We start from the raw sequence: 21,980 nt of genomic DNA on the forward strand, positions 1-21,980 counted from the left end.
GAAACCTTATCAACCGCTTGACATTTTTAACTAAAATAGAAAAAGTCTATGTGTATTTACAAAGCGGTTTAATTTTCTAATCTCACTGCCAAGAGGTAGCCTGGTTCTTGGGGTAATTTTATCCTAACATTCTCAACATTCTAGTCTCGTCAATGACAAAGATAGTAAATGTTGTTTTTGTACAGGGAGAGGAGAGAGCACACATTTTGTTGAAAGCCAGATGCTGGTAAAATCAAGTCTAAGACTGGTGGGCCCGTTCTGAAAGTGCCAATAATATTGATCGATAGAAACAGACGTATCAAAGACCCACTCCTTCATTTGGCACAGCGAGGATTGAGAACAATTAACTATACGGCACAGTCCCTAAGCCAAGGAGAAAACAGTTGAATCGAGATGATAAGGGAAATGCATCTCAAAAAGTCAAGACCACAATAAGGTGGTTTACAAGATTGGTGCAAGGTATCAGATGGTTCCTAAAAGTAGAGAGTCCTGAATTCTGGACTGGTCAGGAGTGACTTTACGGGAGGGTGGACCTCAAGACGGATTTCAAAGGGTCAGCAAGAGGGAACGGTCGTGGGTGGGCATGGGATTGCGGGCGGAGAGTGGGGGGAAACAGGCAGCCACCACCAGAGCTCCAGGGCCATGTGGCGGGATCTAAAATACACGGGAAGGGCGCCTGGGTGGCTCAGTCGGCTGAGCGTCTGGCTCTTGGTTTCAGCTCACGGTTCACAGACTCCGCTTGACAGCATAGACCCTGCTTGGGACCCTCTCTTCCGTTTCTCTCTGTCCCTCCCCCGCTCGTGTGCACGTGCACACCTTCTCCCTCTCAAAAACAAATGAGTAAACTTTAACAAAGAAAAGAAAAGAAAAAGCAGCCAATGATAAAAAATAAAAACAAAATAAAATTACATAGGTAGGACAGAGCCATATTTTTTAAGTTCTTTAAAATTAAGTCGGGGCGCCAGGATGGCTCAGTTGATTAAGCGTCTGACTCTTGATTTCAGCTCAGGTCGTGATCTCGCGGTTTGTGGGAACAGGTACTTTGTCGGGCTCTGTGCTGACAGTGTGGAGCCTGCTTGTGATTCTCTCTCTCTGTCTCTCTCTGCCTCTCCCCCATTCACTCACTCCCTGTCTCTGTCTCTCTCTCTCTCAAAATAAATAAACTTAAAGAAAATTGAGTAGACAATGTCCAAGTTCCAGAAAGAGTTGAACACACTTGTTAGCTCGGGCCGCCTTGCAGACCTCACTAAAACAGCGGCCAAGAGTCTGGTTCTTAAAGGCAAAAGGACACTGGGAAAAATAATGGGAAAGGAGAAACAGCACCAGAATTTTGGAGGCGAAGGAGCAGAGAGTTGAGTACTGTGAGATCTAGCAGACGCCCGGCCCCTAACAACAGGCGAAACTCGGGTGGCCCTGACGAAACCTGAACCCTAGAATCCTCTAGAACTCCCGAATCGATGGCACCAGGCACGGCTGGACGTGTTGACGATGGACCTGACAGCGGGGAAACTGGTCTTACGCGTGGGTAGAAGCAGCCACCCCAATGGGCCGCTCCGGGCCCAGAGCCGATGAGCCAACTCTTCACCCCCAAGACCTGATCAGCTTAAAAAAATGTTCTCTGGAGAGAATGAAGCACAGAGTTTGTCACCGAGGTCACCGGTCACTGCCACGGGGTCACTGTCTGCTGAGGGGAGGGCTGCGTGGGCATCTGTGCAAGGAATGCCGAGACCCTGGAGTCTCCACACTGGATTCCCAGCACGTCGCCTGCCGGGAGGAACGGCCACTTCCTGCCGGACCACCTGACGAAGCAGCCTGGTCCGGCCACACCCGAGACCCGCAGTCAGCGCAGTCCTGCCCCACGTGTGGGGGACGTCCGAGGACCAGGCACGGGGGAAAGCCTCTAAAATGAAACAGCGCAACAGAAAAAACAACCCGGAGAAAATCTTCCCTGCAAAGGTGTAATATTCTCAAACAGGAAGATGAGAAAACAATTAGGACCTCAAAGAAATTCAGAAAAATGAAAGATAGCAAGAAATAGAACTCAAGAGAAGGACTGGAGGTAAAGTTGAAGGAACTGTCCAGTTAGAAGGACAAAACCCTGGGGGAAAACAGAGAAAAGATAAGACAACACAAGAGATGGCTCCGGAAGCACAACAGCCAAATAATAGCAATCCAGAACCAGAGAAAACAGTAAGGATAAAATAGCGCTGGAAGTAAGTAAAAAATTTCCCTGAACTGACTCCACAGCAGCGCGTGGCCCAGAACGTGGGAATGTATCCCCAGCCAGAGAAACTGGCAAAGACTCTCAGAAGCCCAGCTTCATACAGAGGATCAAAACTCATAACAGAACTGGACTTCTTGACCGGCTCTCAAGGAACTAGGTCGCAAGGAAGAAAGCAGCAGACGTACCGAGGAAAATGCCATATGACCTAGAATTGCATTCCTGAGCGGACCATCGGTTGTGGGCAGCACACAGACACCTGCACACGTGCAAGGGTCTCACATGTGTCCCTTTCTCATGCCTCCTCTGTGAGCTCCTGGACCATGTGCTGCACCCACGCGAGACAGTGGAGGACAGAGATGTTGGGTCCAGAAGCAGGGGACCCAGCACAGGTGAGGGAAGGGCGTCCCCAGCACCGGTGGAGGGAAGGGCATCCTTGGGAGGAGGCTGCTGGGGCTCCCAGGGGGACAGAGGTCTAGGGACAGACACTTAGAGCAGGCTAGACAAGTCCAGGACAGGTTCCTCCAGGGTGAGGTGGGGGGTTCCTAACGGAGTGGAATGTGTGCAGAGTTGACCCCCCGAAGGAGAGTTTGGGCATCGAGAGTGAGAAGTAGGGACAGGTGTGACCAGTACTGTCTGCGTTTTTGTGCATCTGCGGCTGTCCACACGCCTCTCCATGTACATGGCCTGAACTCTTCCATCCGTGTGGGTGTGGCCCATCCTTCCCAGGTGTCTGTCTGTCTGTCTCCTGCCCCACAGCCCGTCCGGTCCATCAGGCAACTCTCTGCTCATGTCCTATGAAGTTGGGGACTGTGTCCGTGCTGCTCAGTGAAACATTTTCTGAACAAATGCGCAAAGGAGCCACTCTGTCTAATTCATTCAGCAAAACGTATTTTTTGCCCACCGTGTGATAGACATTAGAGGAACAGGTGTGTGATTGTTTTAATGGATCCTGACCACAGCCCCATAAGAAAGTGGGACAGGGTTTCTTGGTCCTTAGAGACCAGAAAGGCAAGATGTGGGGACAAGGGACTCTCAAGTACTTTGTTCAATGTTATTCAGCCGTGTGACCTTCAGAAGATCCCTCACGATCTCCGTCCCACAAAAAGAGAATTATAATCATTTCTATCCCGTCATCGTGTACCGTCGCCGTGAGGGCTTAGTGGGCTCATTTTTGTGAAGATGTTAAAAAACAGCAGGTAAGGACTCTGTGAGTCGTGCCATATTCGCCAAGCTGGGATTTGAACTCAGGGCTCCAGAATCATGTGCAAATATGACTTACATGATTCCAAAATAAGTATTTTAGCCCTGACACAACCGAGGCCATTCAGGCAATACAAGAAAGGTGTCACCCGTGAAACATTGATCATACACAGCGACCGTGCATCTGTGAAGTGGCTGTGGCTTCGCGAGCCTCCCCTCGATGTTGGGAAACGTGACCTGCCTGCCCGAGTCCTTCCTCTCTCATCAGAGGCCATGTGACAGGGCTGGACCAGGAACATGCCGCCAAGCCCATTTTCCAGTTACTGAGACCTGACCTTCTGTTTATATTAAAATCAGATAAATGAAAACACCAAGCAAGAGGCCACTGAAAACCCCACAGAAACCAGCCCTGAGAGCTTGTAATACACAACATTTTAAATGTAAGTGTTCACTGCGGCCAGGTAACCAATTTGCTAGAATAACGTGACAGGAAAGACTCAAGATGGCTTAAGCCAAGCTAACAGCAAAGGATCGTAAGAGCTGCACTGGCGGAGACGCTCCGGGCATACGTGAGCGGCACAGAGAGGCTCGCAGGACGTGGGGGCCCCGGGAAACTCCCCGCTAACGGCACACAGTTCTTCCCTCTGCAACTTCAAGGCCTTCGGCGGGGCTCAAACACATGAGCTACCGTCACCCTGAGTCACCACATTACTAGTGCTTTGAGGGTTCGACTGTGGGGAGAAAACCAGAAGAGCATCCGTCGCCATCTCCAAAGGTTGTGATTCTGTAAAGTAGGAGCGGACGCAGGACATAAAGAGCCTGTCGACACCCCGCAGACGGGGAACTGGCGTCCAGGGTCGCCATTAGGTGAGCCTGCCAGAGCGTGCGGGGAGCTCTGCTTTGGGGCGTCTGCAGGCATCGCTGGGATCTCCACCCGGGATCGGCCTTGCCCCTCATAGACGGATCCATCTGATTTTGCTACAGTGACACAGGACACATTCCCTTGAGCGACTGGAGAAGAATGAGCTTTCTTGACGTCGGAGTTCTGGGATCTTGAGCTACCTCCCAAAGCTCAGCCCTTCCTGCCCCGTCCTGCCCTGCTTCCCTGCAGTAGCCAGTGGCCACTATTCACTCAACAAATACCTGATGAACACCTACTGTGTCCCAGATGGCCGTCACGGATCTGTCCACTGAATTTTTTTTGTGGTGATGGAAACCACCAATATGGCAGCCACTACCCACCTGCGGCTACTGGACCCTTAAAATGTGAGCAGTGTGGCCGCGGAGTCCATTTTTTTTATTTTCTTTAATGCTAATTAAATAGCTGCAGATGACTATGGGCTACTATATTGGATACTGCAGCTCTGAATATAACAATCAATTAAACACAGGCCGTTTTCTCAGTGTCGTGAAGGAGAACCCATAATCACACCAGTACGTGATAAGTGCTTTCATTTTTTCTTTTGAGAGAGAGGAAGAGAGGAAGAGAGAGAGAGAAAGGCAGAGAGAGAGAGACAGAGAGAGAAAGGCAGAGAGAGAGAGAGAAAGGCAGAGAGAGAGAGAGAGAGAGAGAGAGAAAGGCAGAGAGAGAGAGAGGAAGAGAGCACAAGCAGGGGAGGGGCAGACAGAGAGAGACAGAGAAGCCCAAGCAGGTTCAACACCCAGCACAGAGCCCGACTTGGGGTTCGATCTCACCAACCATGAGATCATGACCTGAGCTAAAATCAAGAGTCAGACATTTAATCAACTGAGCCAACCAGGGCCCCCAGTAAGTGCTTTCATTTTTAACAAATGGAGGAGACCATGGTTTGTTCATTCAAGCAATATTCCGTGACCACCATCAGCAGCAAGCCTCCGCTGGCCAGCATGGGAAATACACAGCTGGTGGAGGCCCACCTGTCCTATTGAGGAACAGAATCGGGGACCAAAGCAACAACGTGAACCCCACGCAGTCGGCTGAGCTCGGGCCCTCCCGCGTGCGGGGATGTGGAGGAGGGCCGGCCGTGCACCTGCTGCGTTCGTGTAACTGGCGCTTCACCTCGGCGCCAGCTTCTCAGTTACCCCCAGGACTCCACCGTTGATTCCATTTGGCGTCCACAATCTGGAGACATTCCAGGACCGTGGGTTTCTGCTGTCTTCTTAGAAAGACTCGCGTGGCTGATAGGCATGAGCCCGGGTGAATGGAGCACAACACGGCTGTGGAACACGCTCACTTCCACAGCACCTGCCGGGTAGAGGAGGGCAGCACCCGCCCTTCCTGTGCATGCAGACTCTCTCTTTCGGTGGAGGGATGTTCCAAGCCACTGGGTCCCGTAGACCGGGCATCCGGGCCACCTGCTGCCTGATGCGTGAGTGAAATCTGTCTTATGGGCTGGGACTTTGCTCTCACCTTGAAAGTGGGCACTTAGGGAATGGGGCAACGGAATGTGTTTGCGGTAAGCGTGATTTTGACCTACGGTTCACGCTAATGGACGGAGGAAAAGGCTTTGAGCATCGAGCCATGTGAATTAGCAGAAGGCACCGGACGTTTGAGGCCAGCTAATTCCAACAGTCAGGAATTTAGTTGAAATGGTTTCCAAAATGTATCACAGGGAACTAAATGGAAGTAGATGAGCAGACCACAATGAGGAGGAAATCCTTCAGGAAGTTTGAGCAATAAAAACTATAGAACAGCAAAGGGACGGGCAACCCCCTCATTGCACAGATAGGTAAACAGAGGCCCAGCCAGAGTCCAGGAGCCCATCCAGGTGTTAACAAAGCCGAGACAGGAACACGGGGCTCCAGACGTGCTGTTCCCTCCACGTCGCCTCCCTGACGGCACCGGGGCTGTCTGCGCAACGTGTCACACGCTGACACCAGAACCCGCTGCGTGAGGCGCAGGTGTGATGGGGCACAAACGTGGCCGACTCCCTCCTCCTTCTCATTCTGCCCTGACGCCCCCACCCCCACGCTTCCCACTGTCTATACTCTGCGATTTTTCTACTCTTCCTCCTTTTCTCTCCTCCACTGCCCCGCTGGCCACCCCGCAGGGCTCTAAAGGAGAGGGGGCCACGGTGGGCACTGGCAGATGGGTGCCTGGCCGTGGTTCCATCGTCACCACTGCACCTGCGGGGGTAACGGGGCAGACGTCTGAGGAGGAGCTGTCCTGAGGGCCAGATGCCCCCCTCGGGTGGAGCCCCCGACCTCCAGCTCAGACCCCACACTTTCAGGTGTCCTCTTGGCCAGACTCGCCACCTCCCACAACCCCAGGGGCCCGTCTGGGCAGAGCCAAGGCCAGTTGTGTCCGCTTCTGACTGCAACATCCGTTTTAAGGATAACATCCACTTGCCCGCTCTGAACGTTGCTGCCCTACCATTTAAGGTCTGAGCAGCAGGCAGGCCCCCAGGAGATCTGAGGCAGGTAGGTGTGTGTGGACGGGCGGGGGACAGGGCACGAAGCCCGGCCGCAGTGCTGGCTCACCCTGCCTGAAGGAGTCCCCACTGCCAGCTGGAGCGGAACATTGTGGGTGGCATCGCTGAACAGCACAGACAGCCGTTTTTACGTCACTTCCTAGCAATCCGGATGAACCTGAGACGGTCAGAGACGGTCAGAGAGAGGCCTGGTGCCCTGTGCGGGTAGCACTGGTGCAGAACAGAGCTCCCTCACGGGCAGGTGACAACAGTCGTTACGCCCCGGAACGTCGTGGGCCGACCTGGCACGAGCACCTACCGCTGATCCTTTATCTGGACAAACAGACTGGACCCATGAGTGAGTCCCCCGACCGCCATCTCCGAGAAGCCTGGCTGGTGTGGAGCTCGGGCTGGACGCACTGTCAGGTGGTCGTTGGGCACGAGGGGGTGGACAGCAAGGTGGGGGCGGCTGGGCCTGTGTGTCTGAGGCCACGGACCCGGTCTCCCGGTCCGTGGAAAGAGTCGCACGAAAGAAAGCTCAGAACTCTGTTTCATCTTAGAAATGCTACAGAGACCAATATATGTTCTCTTCAGGTTTTTTTCGGGTTATAAGTATTATTCTTGCTTTGATTATTATGTTCTAAGAGATGCTTAGTTTCAAAAGGCAGATGACCAATCGTGCTGGGATTCTGGGGTTGGTGGAGCCTTGGCGATCACCCAGTGGCCCTCGCTTTACAGATGAAGAAAGGGACATCCACGCTGGAAAGGGGACTGACTGCGGTCACACACTTGGATAGGAATGAAGTCCTTCCGTTCTGGGAGCCAGTGCATGCCAGCGACCTCCAGGGCCCCCGGTGAATGGCGTTGTCTTTACTAGAGCATGAGATGCACCCAAGCAACCAGAAGAAATAATTCTCCAGGAAACAGTGTCAGGGCCACCCCTTCGCTCATGCCGTTCATCCAGATGGTCTGGGGACTGTTGACGGTAGTGACAAACAGCACAACAGTAAGTGTCCAAAACACAGAGGGACATGCCTGCTGAGCACCCAATTCCTGAGTAAGAATAAAAATCGCCATGATAATCAACAGCAGGCACCAAGTATGAGTACTGCGTGTGTGCCCAGCACTGACCTCTCTACAGAAGTGACCCTTCCATCCCCGAAGCAAGTGTGTGAGATGTGCACTTACAGCTTGGGACCCTGAAGTACAACGTCAAATGTCTCCCCAGCCCCTCACTCTGTGACACCTCCCACAAGCCGTTCACGCACATAATCTTCCAGACACAGTGCATCCTGTCTGCCCGTCCCACCCCTCAACCATGGACCTAAGTCTCGCTGTGGGGAGGGACAGTGCCTATCAGAGACTTGTGCGTCCAGCAGAGGCTCTGGGGACCCTCATCGGACATCAGGTCAGCACAGTGACTGCCTCGCCTTCCCCTTCCTTCCAGGCCCCTCCTGGATGGGTCCCCAGGCCGGTCTGCCCCTTCCTAAACCTTGCCAGACACAATCCTACTGGCCCCACCATTGCGCACTCTAAACTCTGTGTTTGGTTTTTGTTTCCATTTTCTGCACGGATCATGCTCGTCGTTGTGTTCACGTCTTTGTGAAGTCTCTGGGTTTTTTTAATGTTTATTTATTTTTGAGAGAGAGAGAGACATAGAATGAGTGGGAGAGGGGCAGAGAGAGAGGGAGACACAGAATGTGAAGCAGGATCCGGGCTCTGAGCTGTCAGCACAGAGCCTGACAAGGGCTCAAACCCACGGACGGTGAGATCATGACTTAAGCCGACGTTGGACGCCCAACCGACTGAGCCCCCCAAGTGCCCCACAAAGTCTCTGTTTTGCCTGAAATATGTTTCCATAGCTTCGTGCAACCTCTTCAAGCCCAGCCCCAGCCTCATTTGTCTGGAGCATGGCCGAGCTCCCTTGACCCCCTGACCCTCTCGACGGGACGCCCTCAACATGCATTTATCATAGCATTTATCACACGTCACCTATCCATTCAACAGCCCTTTACTGTGTGCCCGTGACATGCCATGTGTTTGGCACACATGTCACCTGTGCTGAGTGGCTCCAACACAGTCTTCCTCACCGGTCCATATCTATGCCTCTCCCCTCTGAATCCGCCAGGGCCCAGCACCCAGCCCCAAGGATCCTCCCCAAATAAGCATGTACTGGATGGTCCATGTGAGACTGGATACTTATCATCTCAGGTCTAAACGTAAGCCTATCACAGTGCTCCCAAAGCATTCAGTCAGCACCGGAGACCACACGTCTTATTTTCGACAAATGGAATAGGCGCCCACAGCATCCGTGCCCTGTGTCTCTCCCCCTTATTCCTGCGGTGTATCGTGGGGTTTCCAGGAAGACAAGAACCGTAATAGCAAAGTCACTTTGGAAAGTTGCCCTCTATGGAAGACAGGTCCTGGTCCGGGGGTCTTGCCCAGGTTTGGACTGATTTCAGCAGGGTTTAGGGATGGCTGCCTACAACACTGACTTTTTTCCGTAACGTTGGGACTGACAGTGTTCTTCATCAATTTAAACTGTGCGGCTGTTCTCACCAGCAGGCATTTGTGGCTCATCTTCTATGAGTAGCTCGTTAGTTTACAGATACCATTTTGTCGGCAGCATCTACAGATACAAACACATCCAAAGCTTCCTCACAACACATATATTGTCATATTTCACAGAAGAGGGGATATGTGAATATACTGTGCATGAACTAATTCTTCTCGTGAAACACATCATACGTAATGTGTATCTGGCAAGATGTTTAAGAAAGAGGATTTGTGTGGTCGACTGTCGATTGTGAGGGGTGTCACAAACCGTCCTCCTGAGCGCCATGGGGTGTGCGTCCCTACGTGATGGCCGGGACAAGGGGCTGGGAGGTGACATGTGTGTGTGGTGACTAGGTGCCCGGAGCTCCGTCGCCGTTGCAGCATTGGCACCGAGGCTGTGCACACGCAGGAGCGTGTGCGAGACCCTGCCCGCGCCTGTGTGGGTGGCACTCACACTAAGCCCTGGCTCTCTTGCAGGGCGCCCGTGCTCTAACCTCCAAAGATAGTGACACAGGTCTTCTCTCTCTGTCTCTACACAGCGTGTATGGCTGCCCCTTGGCTAAAAAAAGAAAAACGCAGGATAAGCAGCCCCAAGAGCCTGCTCCCAAGCGGAAACCATTCGCCGTGAAGGCCGACAGCTCCTCGGTGGACGAGTGTTATGAGAGCGAGGGCTCGGAGGACGTGGATGACAAGGAGGAGGACGAGGAGGAGTACTCGGAGGACGAGGACGAGCGCAGGGAGGAGGACGAGGAGGATGAGGAAGGCGACCGAGAGGAGGAGGAGGAGCTAGAGGAGGAGGAGGACGATGACGACGAGGATGGGGAGGACGTGGAAGACGAGGAGGAGGATGACGAGGAGGAGGAGGACGACGACGAGGAGGAGGACGAGAATGGTAATCTTTAAAATAGTAGTGACGCGTCCGGTGGTGATGGGGGCCAGTGTGTCATTGGGGAGGCGCAGGTGCAGGTGGAGGCGCAGGTGCAGGTGGAGGTACAGGTGCAGGTGGAGGTACAGGTGCAGGTGGAGGCGCAGGTGCAGGTGGAGGCGCAGGTACAGGTGGAGGCACAGGTGCAGGTGGAGGCACAGGTGCAGGTGCAGGTGGAGGCACAGATGCAGGTGGAGGCGCAGGCGCAGGTGGAGGCACAGGTGCAGGTGGAGGCGCAGGTGCAGGTGGAGGCACAGGTGCAGGTGCAGGTGGAGGCACAGATGCAGGTGGAGGCGCAGGCGCAGGTGGAGGCACAGGTGCAGGTGGAGGCGCAGGTGCAGGTGGAGGCACAGGTGCAGGTGCAGGTGGAGGCACAGATGCAGGTGGAGGCGCAGGTGCAGGTGGAGGCACAGGTGCAGGTGCAGGTGGAGGCACAGGTGCAGGTGGAGGCGCAGGTGCAGGTGGAGGCACAGGTGCAGGTGCAGGTGGAGGCACAGGTGCAGGTGGAGGCGCAGGTGCAGGTGGAGGCACAGGTGCAGGTGCAGGTGGAGGCACAGGTGCAGGTGGAGGCGCAGGTGCAGGTGGAGGCACAGGTGCAGGTGCAGGTGCAGGTGCAGGTGCAGGTGGAGGAGCAGGTGTAGGCGGAGACGCAGGTGGAGGCGCAGGTGGAGGTGGAGGCACAGGTGCAGGTGCAGGTGGAGGCACAGATGCAGGTGGAGGCGCAGGCGCAGGTGGAGGCACAGGTGGAGGTGCAGGTGGAGTCGCAGGTGCAGGTAGAGTCACAGGTGCAGGTGGAGGCACAGGTGCAGGTGGAGGCACAGGTGCAGGTGCAGGTGGAGGCGCAGGTGGAGGTGGAGGTGGAGGTGCAGGTGTAGGCGCAGGTAGAGCAGGTGGAGGGACAGGTGCAGGTGGAGGCGCAGGTGCAGGTGCAGGTGCAGGTGCAGGTGGAGGTGGAGGAGCAGGTGCAGGCGGAGACGCAGGTGGAGGCACAGGTGCAGGTGGAGGCACAGGTGCAGGTGCAGGTGGAGGCACAGATGCAGGTGGAGGCGCAGGCGCAGGTGGAGATGCAGGTGCAGGTGCAGGTGGAGGCACAGGTGGAGGTGGAGGTGGAGGTGGAGGTGCAGGTGTAGGCGCAGGTAGAGCAGGTGGAGGCACAGGTGCAGGTGGAGATGCAGGTGGAGGCGCAGGTGGAGGGACAAGTGCAGGTGGAGGCACAGGTGCAGGTGGAGTCGCAGGTGCAGGTGTAGGTGCAGGTGGAGGCGCAGGTAGAGCAGGTGGAGGGACAGGTGCAGGTGGAGGCGCAGGTGCAGGTGGAGATGCAGGTGGAGGCGCAGGTGCAGGTAGAGTCGCAGGTGCAGGTGGAGGCGCAGGTGGAGGGACAAGTGCAGGTGGAGGCACAGGTGCAGGTGTAGGTGCAGGTGGAGGCGCAGGTAGAGCAGGTGGAGGGACAGGTGCAGGTGGAGGCGCAGGTGCAGGCGCAGGTGCAGGTGCAGGTGGAGGGTCAGGCCCCGGCACAGGCACAGACAGAGATACAGTTCCAGGCACAGGTGCAGGCACAGGTGAAGCTGCAGATACAGGCACAGGAGCAAGTGCTCAGGACTCACTCCCGATTGCTCGCCTGCTGCGTCTGCCTGGTCAAGGCTGAGACAAACAACCACTCCCGTGTCGTTACCCTGGTTCTAAAGAATCCCTTTCCGTTTCCTGCTAGAGGGTAGCTGCCGACTCCCCCGAGCTACGGTTCAGAGAGCTCGTGACGGAAGTGTGCCGTGGCCTTTACGGTGCGCGCGCTTGATTAACTTGTCTCGGCTCCCTCGTCCGGGAACCTAGGGCGGCGCACCCGGTCTCCGTCCGGCATCTTCTTGGATGCTCTTCCCAGCACATAGTGACAGTAGCCCCACCATTGCCGGGAAGGCTCACCCGCTTGCCTTCCCAGCAGCTGGGAGCTTTGCAAGACCCTCTAGGGCGCCGGCTGCCGGAGTCAGGCTTGTCTGCTGATCACCGAGGCTTTACCTTTCGTCACGGGCCAGGGTGGGAATAGAAACCGCTGAGCTGAAATGGTTGATCGATCCGTCATCTTCTTCGCATCTGAGACCCGTGTCTCTGACCTGAGGTGTCCGGCTCCCGTGAGAGGTGCCTGAAAAGGCACAGCGCACGGGGCGCTGAACGTGTTTCGGGCGATGAATTTAAGTGGTTTTGCTTTTATATCCAATTTTCTGTCAGTGTCAGACTCAAACTATGACATCAAAGATAATCATTTTATAAAACTCATTTCTTTTCTAGAAAAAAGTAAGTTTCTGAAGAATGTAGATACATACAGTCTTCATTGGCTTAGAGTTTGACTCAGAGAAATGCCAAACGTGTTTAAAAGTAAAGGGGGTGTCTTCTCTTACGCTTCTTCCTTGGGATCAAAGCTCCTCAAAACTCTGAATTCGGGGGGAGCAAATTTCTCGGTATAGTGGACCGCTGGACAGCCAGTGTGGGGAGCTGTCTCGGGCCGGGCGGGTGTGAGCCGGTTGCTGTTAATCCCACGTGGCGGACAGAAATTCACGTTCCCCCTTCGGAAGGAACAGTCTGTTCCAGGAAACCTGGATCTTAGGAAGTAATCCTCAATTGTTCCACGTACATAGACATGCGAACATGTCCATGTATGCCTGCGTGCATACATGTGCACACACACGCACACACACACTGCAGCGTGGGCTCCCAGACTGTTGCTCCTGTTGTGGCATCACAGAGCAGGCGTGGAGACAGTCCAAGCAGGCGCATCGGGACACACACACATGCCGGCAGCAGCAGCCCCGCCGTGCCCGCGCCCCAGTGTCACCGACCTGATGACCAGGGCTGCGCGCGGAGGATGACAGACAGGGGCTCCATGTAACACAGTGTGTGGGACGTTGGAAAATAGACGAATTTGGCAACTTGCTTATGGACTCTGTACGGAACGTGCGCAGTTTGGGGCGAAATCGTTATCTGCTGAAGCTGGTGAATGGTTTGTGACTTGACTGTGGCTTCTCATAAAGATGGTGCACAGCCCCGCTCTTCCTCGTGCCCAGGTTGCGCTGCCCGGCGCCAGGCGTCAGTGTCCGAGGTACGGCTGTTGTGTGTGACAGAGTCGGGCAGGAGAGGTTCGTACATGTGCGGTCAGCCAAGGGTCTGAACCAGATTTTAGGTCCTGTCTTCGTTTGCTACAATGAAACTTTCAATTCTAGCTTACTTAGGGTCATTTTTCAAATAATCTACTTTTAAAAGTGCAAAGTGACATATTCTGAAAGAGTAGAGCCCTACTGGAATAGCTTTAGAATGTGACTAGATGGACTTTTTTTTAAATTACTATTCTAACTTGAATGCCTAGAACATAACTGTTTTTTAAAAAGTGAGATGGTAGGTCAAAACTAGTGACATTGTTCTAGAAAAAGTCAAGTAAGTGGGCATAATAAATGGATGTGTGATGGAGCCACGAAATGAACAGCTGCGTGAGTATATCGCAGCCCCAGAGTGGTTAACTGCACAACCCACCTAGCACGGTGACTGGCACCCTCGTGTTCAGCAAACATCAAGTCCGAATCTGAAGCATACAAGGAATTGGTTTCTGGAAAGCAAATGCCCGTTAAGAGAATAAATAATCAATTTTTGGATTCATAGATTCAGAATTCATATTCGGCATCCAGCTCCCCAGCTAAGCACCTTCTAGAATCATCTATTGTGTAAACTGTAAAGGAATCCCCTGGAACCACTAAAGAAGGGTTTGGCCACAGTGAAGCGTTACGAGATCGTTAGACTATCTGCTTCGTTGTAAGACAAATACTTCCGATGAACTGAGTGTTCTCGGCAGTAAAGTGTAACAACCCACCCCCTTTCAGATGGGCTCTCCCGCAAATCCTCGGTCCCGAGGAGTCACTCCGACCAAACCGTGACAGTCCACATGAAGGACCTTCCGCTGTGGTTCTGACCACTGCTGGTTCTCTGCAGGAAAGCACCAAACGCTTTGCTCGATTTCTGAGCCAAGCCAGAGTATCTTTCCTGAGAAATCCCTTTAGATGCCTGATATCTAGAGACGGCTTCACCGAGATTCTCTATCATACAGGAAGTCTCCGTTGGAGGACGCACCCCCATAATACATGGTCTGAGACTCCGGTTAGCCAGGTGCTTTGCTGAGCAAGCACTCATTTTACATGATCAAACTCTGAGCTATGTTTAATTCAGTGAAACAGGACTCTGAAAGGCATACGTCTGTCAACTTCCTGCTTTCATGTCCTCACTTACCAAATACATTCTATTTTACCTTACTGGTAAATTTAATGCCAAAATCGCTGTCAACATGTGTGAGCTCCCGCCATGATAACAACATCTCTACCATGAGAAACACAGTCCGAGCACAGGGCATCCCACATTGCATGCCTTTGTCCAAATGGATTTGGCAGAAATCATACATTTGTGAAAAGCTAGGAACAGGGTGTACCTTTTTTGTCTGGTGACCAGAGTTCTGGGTCACCATCTTGAAGTCAACCTTTCATGTCCCATGCTTTACTCGGTGACCGTTATATCCCCGAGCGGTCAGCATATTCCCTCCAAGGTGGATTGTGCCTTTATCTCAGCAAATAGAAGCACAGACAGTGACTTAAGTTAACAGAGAAGCAAAGCACTCATGCCATAGTGAGAGGAGAACATTCCAGACGGTGCCAGGAGGCTGGTTCACACACGAGCACGTCCACAAGTAGCAGACCACCATCTAACGTGAAGAAAGCAGGGCACCATGATGGGGCCACATGGACCAAACAGGCTGATGTTAGCCATGTGAGCAGGTGCAAAGTCTCCATTTCTCCCAGTGGGATGCCACTATGCATTCAGCCAGTGTGGCAATCCCATCCCTATTATAAGCTGCATTGTGCGCTTTGAGAGATCTTGTTTTAGCTAAAATAAACGCATATCAACCCCCACATTATTACAGAGGAGCCCATTGTCCATAAAGGACCATTATTTATAACTTGGAAATTAGATATCTGTTTTAATTCCAAGGAGCCTTTGGCACTGTAGTTACGTATGAACAAAATCTTGCCTCTAACGTACACCTCCAGCGGGTGTGTTAACATACAGGGTTGTGTTGGATCTTCAGTGATTACGTGAGACAGGTAGATACCATTTCACTGTCATCCTCCCTGGAAAGTGAGGCTCAGAAAGATTCGACGATTTCCAGTAAGTGGTGGATACGCAGTCCGATTCTCCTGAGGTGTTTTCTTACCAGGGGCTCATGTTCTTTCTATCACTTGTTGCTTGTTTGAACAACAGGAAAGAATATCTGAGTCATTCATTTCAGATTACATTAAATTCAGATTTGATTAATCAAAATTATATTTTGTCCAGGTGGCCTGGAGAATTTTATTTTCACAATACACTGTAATGGTCTAATCTGCATTCATTAAATGAACGCTCCCTTGTTATACTAGAAGTAAGAAAGTTATTGTTCAAGGGTCAGAGATTTTTCTCATAGCAGATTTTGCAGATCTTGGGGTAAATATCTTTTCAGACTCTTATGATTTGAGAAATTTAGATTAAATGGTCATTTAATGCCCAACAAGTTAACGTTTTTTTTTCATAGGTCACCCCACTAAAAAGAACACAGCTTTAAAGAATAAACACACACATATGCGTGTGTACAGTCAATGCGTGCATATGCGTATCCTTAGGAGTTCATATGGATCTGCCCATGGGGAAGAACGTAGCGATTTGCTTCCAAGACTAGAGAGAACTTTCACATTCACGGCCATCTCCAACACAACCGTCTCATAACATTCTGTTTCTTAAATACATTTGTAAGTAAATAGAGTCCTTTCTGTACTACTCTTGGTTGAATCTTGGGATTGCCTGGGACGATTCACCTCTGAGGGACGATTCACTTGGTCATTGGATCGGATGGTACGGACCACAAATGCCTTCCTGCCGTGAGGGTGGTCTGGCTCCCAAAGCCCCTCTTCTGCATGTGGATTGGTTACAGATGTGTCGTGCCGGTCCCGAGAGCTCACAGCCAGGGAGGAACTGGGTGGTTTGGAGGGAGTGTGAGTAATGGTGGTGAGAACCTCCTGGGTGTGTCATTGATCGCTGCAGGCAAGGGGAAGCGAGCGGACCACATGCAGAATGACCGTGTCAGGTGCACAGCTGACCAGGGGTGCTTGCACGTGGTTCTCCTCCAGCCTCTGCTCGGATCGCCACGCCGCGCTGGTGGTCAGAGCCTTTCACGTCTGGCTCTGGACTGTTCCCACCACCCTCACGTGAAACAGTTGAGCTGTTAACAGAGCATTCTATGCAATAACTCCACTTTCTTCGAAGGGAATCCAAAGCAAAACCCACCCTGTATAAATTCCTCCTCGAAGAAACATTGTTTTTTAATTGCAAAGTTTCCAAGGTATTTTCTCTTTCAAACAGGATGATGCACTTGGCCCCACGTTGTTAGAACATCGTGACAATTTGCAATAGACGGGCTTGAATTTCTCTAAGACAAAGGCAGAAGGAAGGTGATGAGGGGTCTGTATTGTGGCCGCTGAGTTCCCCAAACTCCCTTCAGGAGGCTGTTCTCATATTGATTAGCCAATTATCCTCTTACATCGTTCTCGGGGAAATGTCCCTGATGAGGAAGCAAGTTGAAATACAGACAGACTGTGAAAATCGGAATTAGCAAACCAGTTTTCCACTGCAGTCAGCAGAAAAAGCAATGAGTTCTGAGACCAACATAGAAACAAAGATGATGTGTTTAGTATGCAAGGCTTCAACTTGAGAACGGCTGTGGACAGAGCTGGGAGAAAGAATATGGTGATTTTATATCATCTTAAAAATTAATCTTTCCCTCCATCCTTGAAAGCCTTATTTTAGGAGGCTTCCCACGCAGGTATACGGGAGGGTGTGGCTCTGTAACTTGGAAATGAGTGAGCACAGAGTTAGACATTTGCAGGTAGAAGTCAGTGACAAAAATTAAACTTCCCTCATGCAAGCTAATTTTGCACAAGTATAAAATATAACTAGGGCTTATATTTCATGAATTTGCAGACAAGTAAATCCCAACCGCAAATCTTGCTGAGGTTGTAACGTCATGTATGTTTAAGATGCCAGCAACATGCATGACGTACTGGGGAAAAACCTGTCTTTACATAGTAAGGAGGAATAAAAGACACGAGCCAACAGACTTAATATGTTTTCATTCGGTTTGTTTTAAGGTCCACTTGAAGAAATCGCCAGCATATTTGTTTTGTCTTATTAACATAATTTTTATTCCAAACACCAGTTTTTCAAAGCGTAGAAAAGAGCCCAGCGGGTGAGGGGTGTTTTCTAGCCCCGGTGGCCCTATCGCACCAGGCAGGTCACTGCCCCCACTGGCTGTCAGTGGGCCCTCCGAGGATTCGGGGGCTGACGCTGGCCCATCATTCACCTTGCTGTCTCGTCTGGAAGCAGAGAGAAGGTGCGGTCCCGAGAGGGCAAGCAGCTCAGAGCTACACGCAGCAGCTGGGCCTCAGGGACGCTCTCGGGCTCGTCCGTGATTCTGCGCCCCAGGTCCCGGCTGTGGGTAGCAAGCCTACTGTGCCTATCAGGACTGCGTTAACGTGAGGGACTCCCAGCACGGTGACACCTCTTACAAAAAATCGTATGTGCTTTCCCTACATCTAGACGTGCATGGGGTCCCCTGAGTGCGTCCGTGAAAAAATATAAATTACGATTCTTTACAAATGGCAGAATTAGAAGTCGCGTGCTGAGGTAGAGCCTTAAAGATTTGGCCCAAAACAACAAAACTTCCAGATGCTGAAGATTGTTGAACTTAGGTCCCTGGAAAGCTGTCGTGCTGTTTGCCAAGGGCCTTTACAAACAGACCAGATTATTTCCATCCAGTGGGGATTAACCATGGTCGAGTAGGAACAGAGAACAGGGACTCTCAGGTTCCGTCCCAATCAAACCTTCCAATTGGAGCAGTACCTTTAATTTTCCAGCCCATTCTGTAAAATTTAGAAACTCTGTGAGCTCTGTGTGTGTGTGTGTGTGTGTGTGTGTGTCTATGAGTGTGAGAGAGACAGAAACAGAGAGGGAGAGAGGGGAGAGAGTGTGGTTAATATGTGTCAGTCTGTCTCAGTCTGGGAGATACTGACTTCTTATAGTTCCTTCTCTGGTGGGGAGGGGCCGATAGGACTACCTTATTTTTAAGCCGAAATTTAGATAAGCCAGATACCCAAAATGTCATCAAGTAGAAAGGCCCTCAAAGCGTCATTCTTCCATTTTCCACTCGCTCAGATCCTCAGGAACAATCACTCTAAAAAAGAAACATAATTCACGATTTCTACAAGTTATTATGTGAGTTGGGTCCCTCGTGAAAACTTATTTTTCCTTCAGTTTATCTCACTTAGCTTAATGGGAATTTTCCAATCATGGTTTCACTTGCAGTATAGACAAGATTTAGGGGCACCAGTTGGTTGAATGTCCAACTCTTATTTTTGGCTCAGGTCATGATCCCAGGGTTGTGGGATCGAGTCCTGCATCAGGCTCTGCACTGAGCGTGGAGCCTGCTTAAAACTCTCTCTCTCCACCCCCCCCCCACCACCGCTCATACTTGTTTTCTCCTCTCTCTCAAATAAAAAAATTTAACAAAAAAGAATGGACAGCATTCAGAATTAATGAGACAGCCATAGTCTTCAGACAATTTGTAATGATTTTTAATGGGTGCTTTGACCTGTGCTCCCACCCCTCCCGCCCGCCAGCACGTGGGGCGGCTTCGCCGTCTAACGCAAGATCCGACACGAGACCTCAGGTGCGACCCGGGACTTCCAAATTCTCTGACAGGCGGGATGAGGGGCAGAGCCCACAGCAGACAGGTTGAGGGCTCCGGGACCAGCCCTGTGATGATCAGGAGAGGTGTCTGCCCACCAGCTCTGCTTTTCCTCACTGACTTCATTCACTGGGTGACAAACATTCTCGGAGCCCCGTCTATATTCCAGGACCCATTGCACGCACTGGAGGTTTGCTCACAAAAAAACACAAGCTTAGCACTCGCCCCCAGCAGTCAGGGCGACAAGCAGTGAACGCTTCTCGGGCTTCGTGCCCAGGACCAGAGTATCCATCACGATCCAGGGTCCAGGGCTCACGGAGCCGTGTGGCCTGCAGACCCATCAGAACTGGTCCGCGCACACACAGTGATCGGCCAGTAGATGGTTCGTGTAAAATTTGTGTTATGCAAGTATGTGTATGAATTAGATACACACGTATACACAGGCACACCTCCGAGATATTGGGGGTTCTATTCCAGACCACTAAAATAAAGTGAGCCCAGGGACCTGTGTGGCTTCCCGGTACAGGTACAAGTTGTGTTTACACCGCACGGTAGTCTGCTAGGTGTCCAAGAGCAGCATCTCTAAACAAACAAAGGACACACCTCAGTTAAGAAATACCTTGTTGCTAAAACTCGCTAGCCGTCATCTGTGCTTCTAAATCACCATAACAAACATAATAATGACCCAAAAAAGGTTGGAATATTGCGAGAATTACCCACATGTGACAGAGACAGGAAGTGAGCGAATGCTGTTGGGACAGTGGTGCTGACGGAGGTACCCGACACACGCTGGCCGCGGGTCTGTAAAACCCGCAGTATCTGCGATAAAGGGAAGCCCGAGAAAACGAGGTGTGCCCGTGCGCATGCTGCGAAGATGGAAATCAGAGCTCAGCTCCCGCTGACTCTCCGTGTTCGGACCCTGTGCTGCCAGCATGGTAGCCCGTAGCCAAACACGGTTATTTATGTGTGCATCAGTCAAATTGACCAAGTATGAAATCAATTTAAATTAATTAAATGGCAAAATGTTAAAAACGTGCTTCCTGGGTCTCAGCAGCCTGCGCGCCGGCCGCTCGTCCTTGGGGCCCATCCCGTGACCTGTCTCCTCTCCTCCGATCTTGGCGCAAACTCAGCTTCACGGGGGCTCTGCTGACCGTGCACCTAAGGCCCGCCGCGCCCTGGCCCCGTCTGCCCCTGGGAGGCCCCGTTCCTCTTCATCCCACAGACCCCGACCCGACACCATGGCGCACACCTACCTCCACCCGCGGTGTCACTTCCAGGCCGCCAGGACTAGGCTCTGGTCCCTTGTTCCGCGCTACAAAGTGCTCGATAAGTAGCTGCTGAATGAGTAACTAAGCAACACCGGGTCTGTGTCCCCCAGGCCCCGAGTACCAGTACTTCCAAATCCCCACCAGAGTCGGCACCACCCGGTCACCCTTAGGTTGTGCCGCGGACATCTGCGGGGGCACAGGAAATGCTTGTCATTCAGTTCCAAGGAAAGCTTGAGGGCAGTGACAGGGGCCAAGGTCAGTAAACCTAGATACTCATAACCTGACGGGGAGCCTGCACGTGTTCACGAAGGGGAGGAGCCAGGAGCGCGTGGCACCCCAGCCGGCAGGCGGCAGGCGCGACCTAACCGGGTGCAGGAGGCATCTGCTCCCGCTGCGCAGAGCGGACCGACCGCGAAGACAAAAGCAACGGACGGCGGCAAACACCAAGGCGCAGAGCCAATGTACAGACGTTCATGGGGATGAGGCCACGGCCCAGAAACAGCCCCGGAAGGAAAACACGCAGTTCGGAAAAAAAGGGCTGGAAATACACATTTTGGTTGATGGCAGGTAGTTCACCGAAATCATCTCACCGGTGATTAGCACCAACTGGAACAGAGAAACCGCTGTCTGGAGGAACCCAGAGTGAAGCCCAGTCGGACAGGGCCCCTCGAAAGTGCCCAAGATTCCGAGGAGGCTCCATCCGTGACCCAGCCCAGAAGCGTCAGTCCACTTCTCCCCCTGCAGCTCACAGGTGAGGAAGCGCGCCAGGCCAGCGAGGACGAGGCCATCTTGGGGGTGCCCCCGCCCCCTGAGCTCTGGGACCCGTGAGCAGCTCCCCGCTGGGGGCGCACGAGAGCAGGTCCCCCAGACAGGCCACACAGAGCACCAGAGCCCGAGACCGCACTGGCCAGCACCAGCCTCCCACAGTGGAAACAACCAAAACCCAACCCAAAAACTCAGCGAGAACTCCCGATTCCCACATGGGCCTGGGGCCACCCTGCTTCGTTTACACAGTGCGGGAAGATCACTTGGGGCATGCCGTATCTACTTTCCTTAGTTAAAAGCAAAATCCAACTACTTCTAAATATTTTTTCACAATCAACTGGGAAATCGAACGTCAGATTTCAGTCACTCACTTGAAACGTTTAATTGAAAGAGACTTTGAGTATTTCATTAGTCCGTATGAACAAATTCAAACACATCTTCATCCTCATCGTGGCCACAGAGTTGGTGGGTACGTGGCTGTGGCCGGCGCCTCATGCCACCCGCGGCAGCGTTAGCCGCCCGGGGACGGGTCCTGTGCCCGTGTCACGTTCACGTGCGTATCTGGTGCTTGAAGTTTCAGGACCGCAGACAGCTGGTTATGGTAGACAAACGTCTCGTCGTTTGGAAGAGAAAGGAAAAAACAAGGCAAAGTAGAATCAGACCATATCTGCATCTGCTGAGCAAAATGAGAAACGAATTAATTACGGAAACATAGAGGGCTCTTTCGGCGACCTGGGAGGTGGGGGGAGGGGACTGGAGAGCCAGCGGGCAGCTCTGTCCTGAGATGGCCCTACACCCTCCCAGCCCCTGGGAAGAATGGAGAACGCTCAGGAGTCAGAGCTTCCCTTAGGAG

The 21,980-nt window shown here is 52.4% G+C and overlaps 1 protein-coding gene across 4 annotated transcripts in view; it reads left to right on the forward strand.

Annotated features, from left to right (window-relative positions):
- MYT1L (myelin transcription factor 1 like) overlaps positions 1 to 21,980 on the forward strand; it is a 142,506-nt gene that overhangs the window by 21,075 nt on the left and 99,451 nt on the right. For all 4 annotated transcript variants that reach the window (XM_042982600.1, XM_042982602.1, XM_042982601.1 and 1 more), the window contains exon 4: positions 9,909 to 10,261. In XM_042982600.1, coding sequence (XP_042838534.1) covers positions 9,909 to 10,261 — 353 coding nt within the window. The remainder of the gene's footprint in view (positions 1 to 9,908; positions 10,262 to 21,980) is intronic.

The sequence above is a fragment of the Panthera tigris genome, chromosome A3, assembly GCF_018350195.1.
Source record: "Panthera tigris isolate Pti1 chromosome A3, P.tigris_Pti1_mat1.1, whole genome shotgun sequence".
Classification (NCBI taxonomy): domain Eukaryota; kingdom Metazoa; phylum Chordata; class Mammalia; order Carnivora; family Felidae; genus Panthera; species Panthera tigris.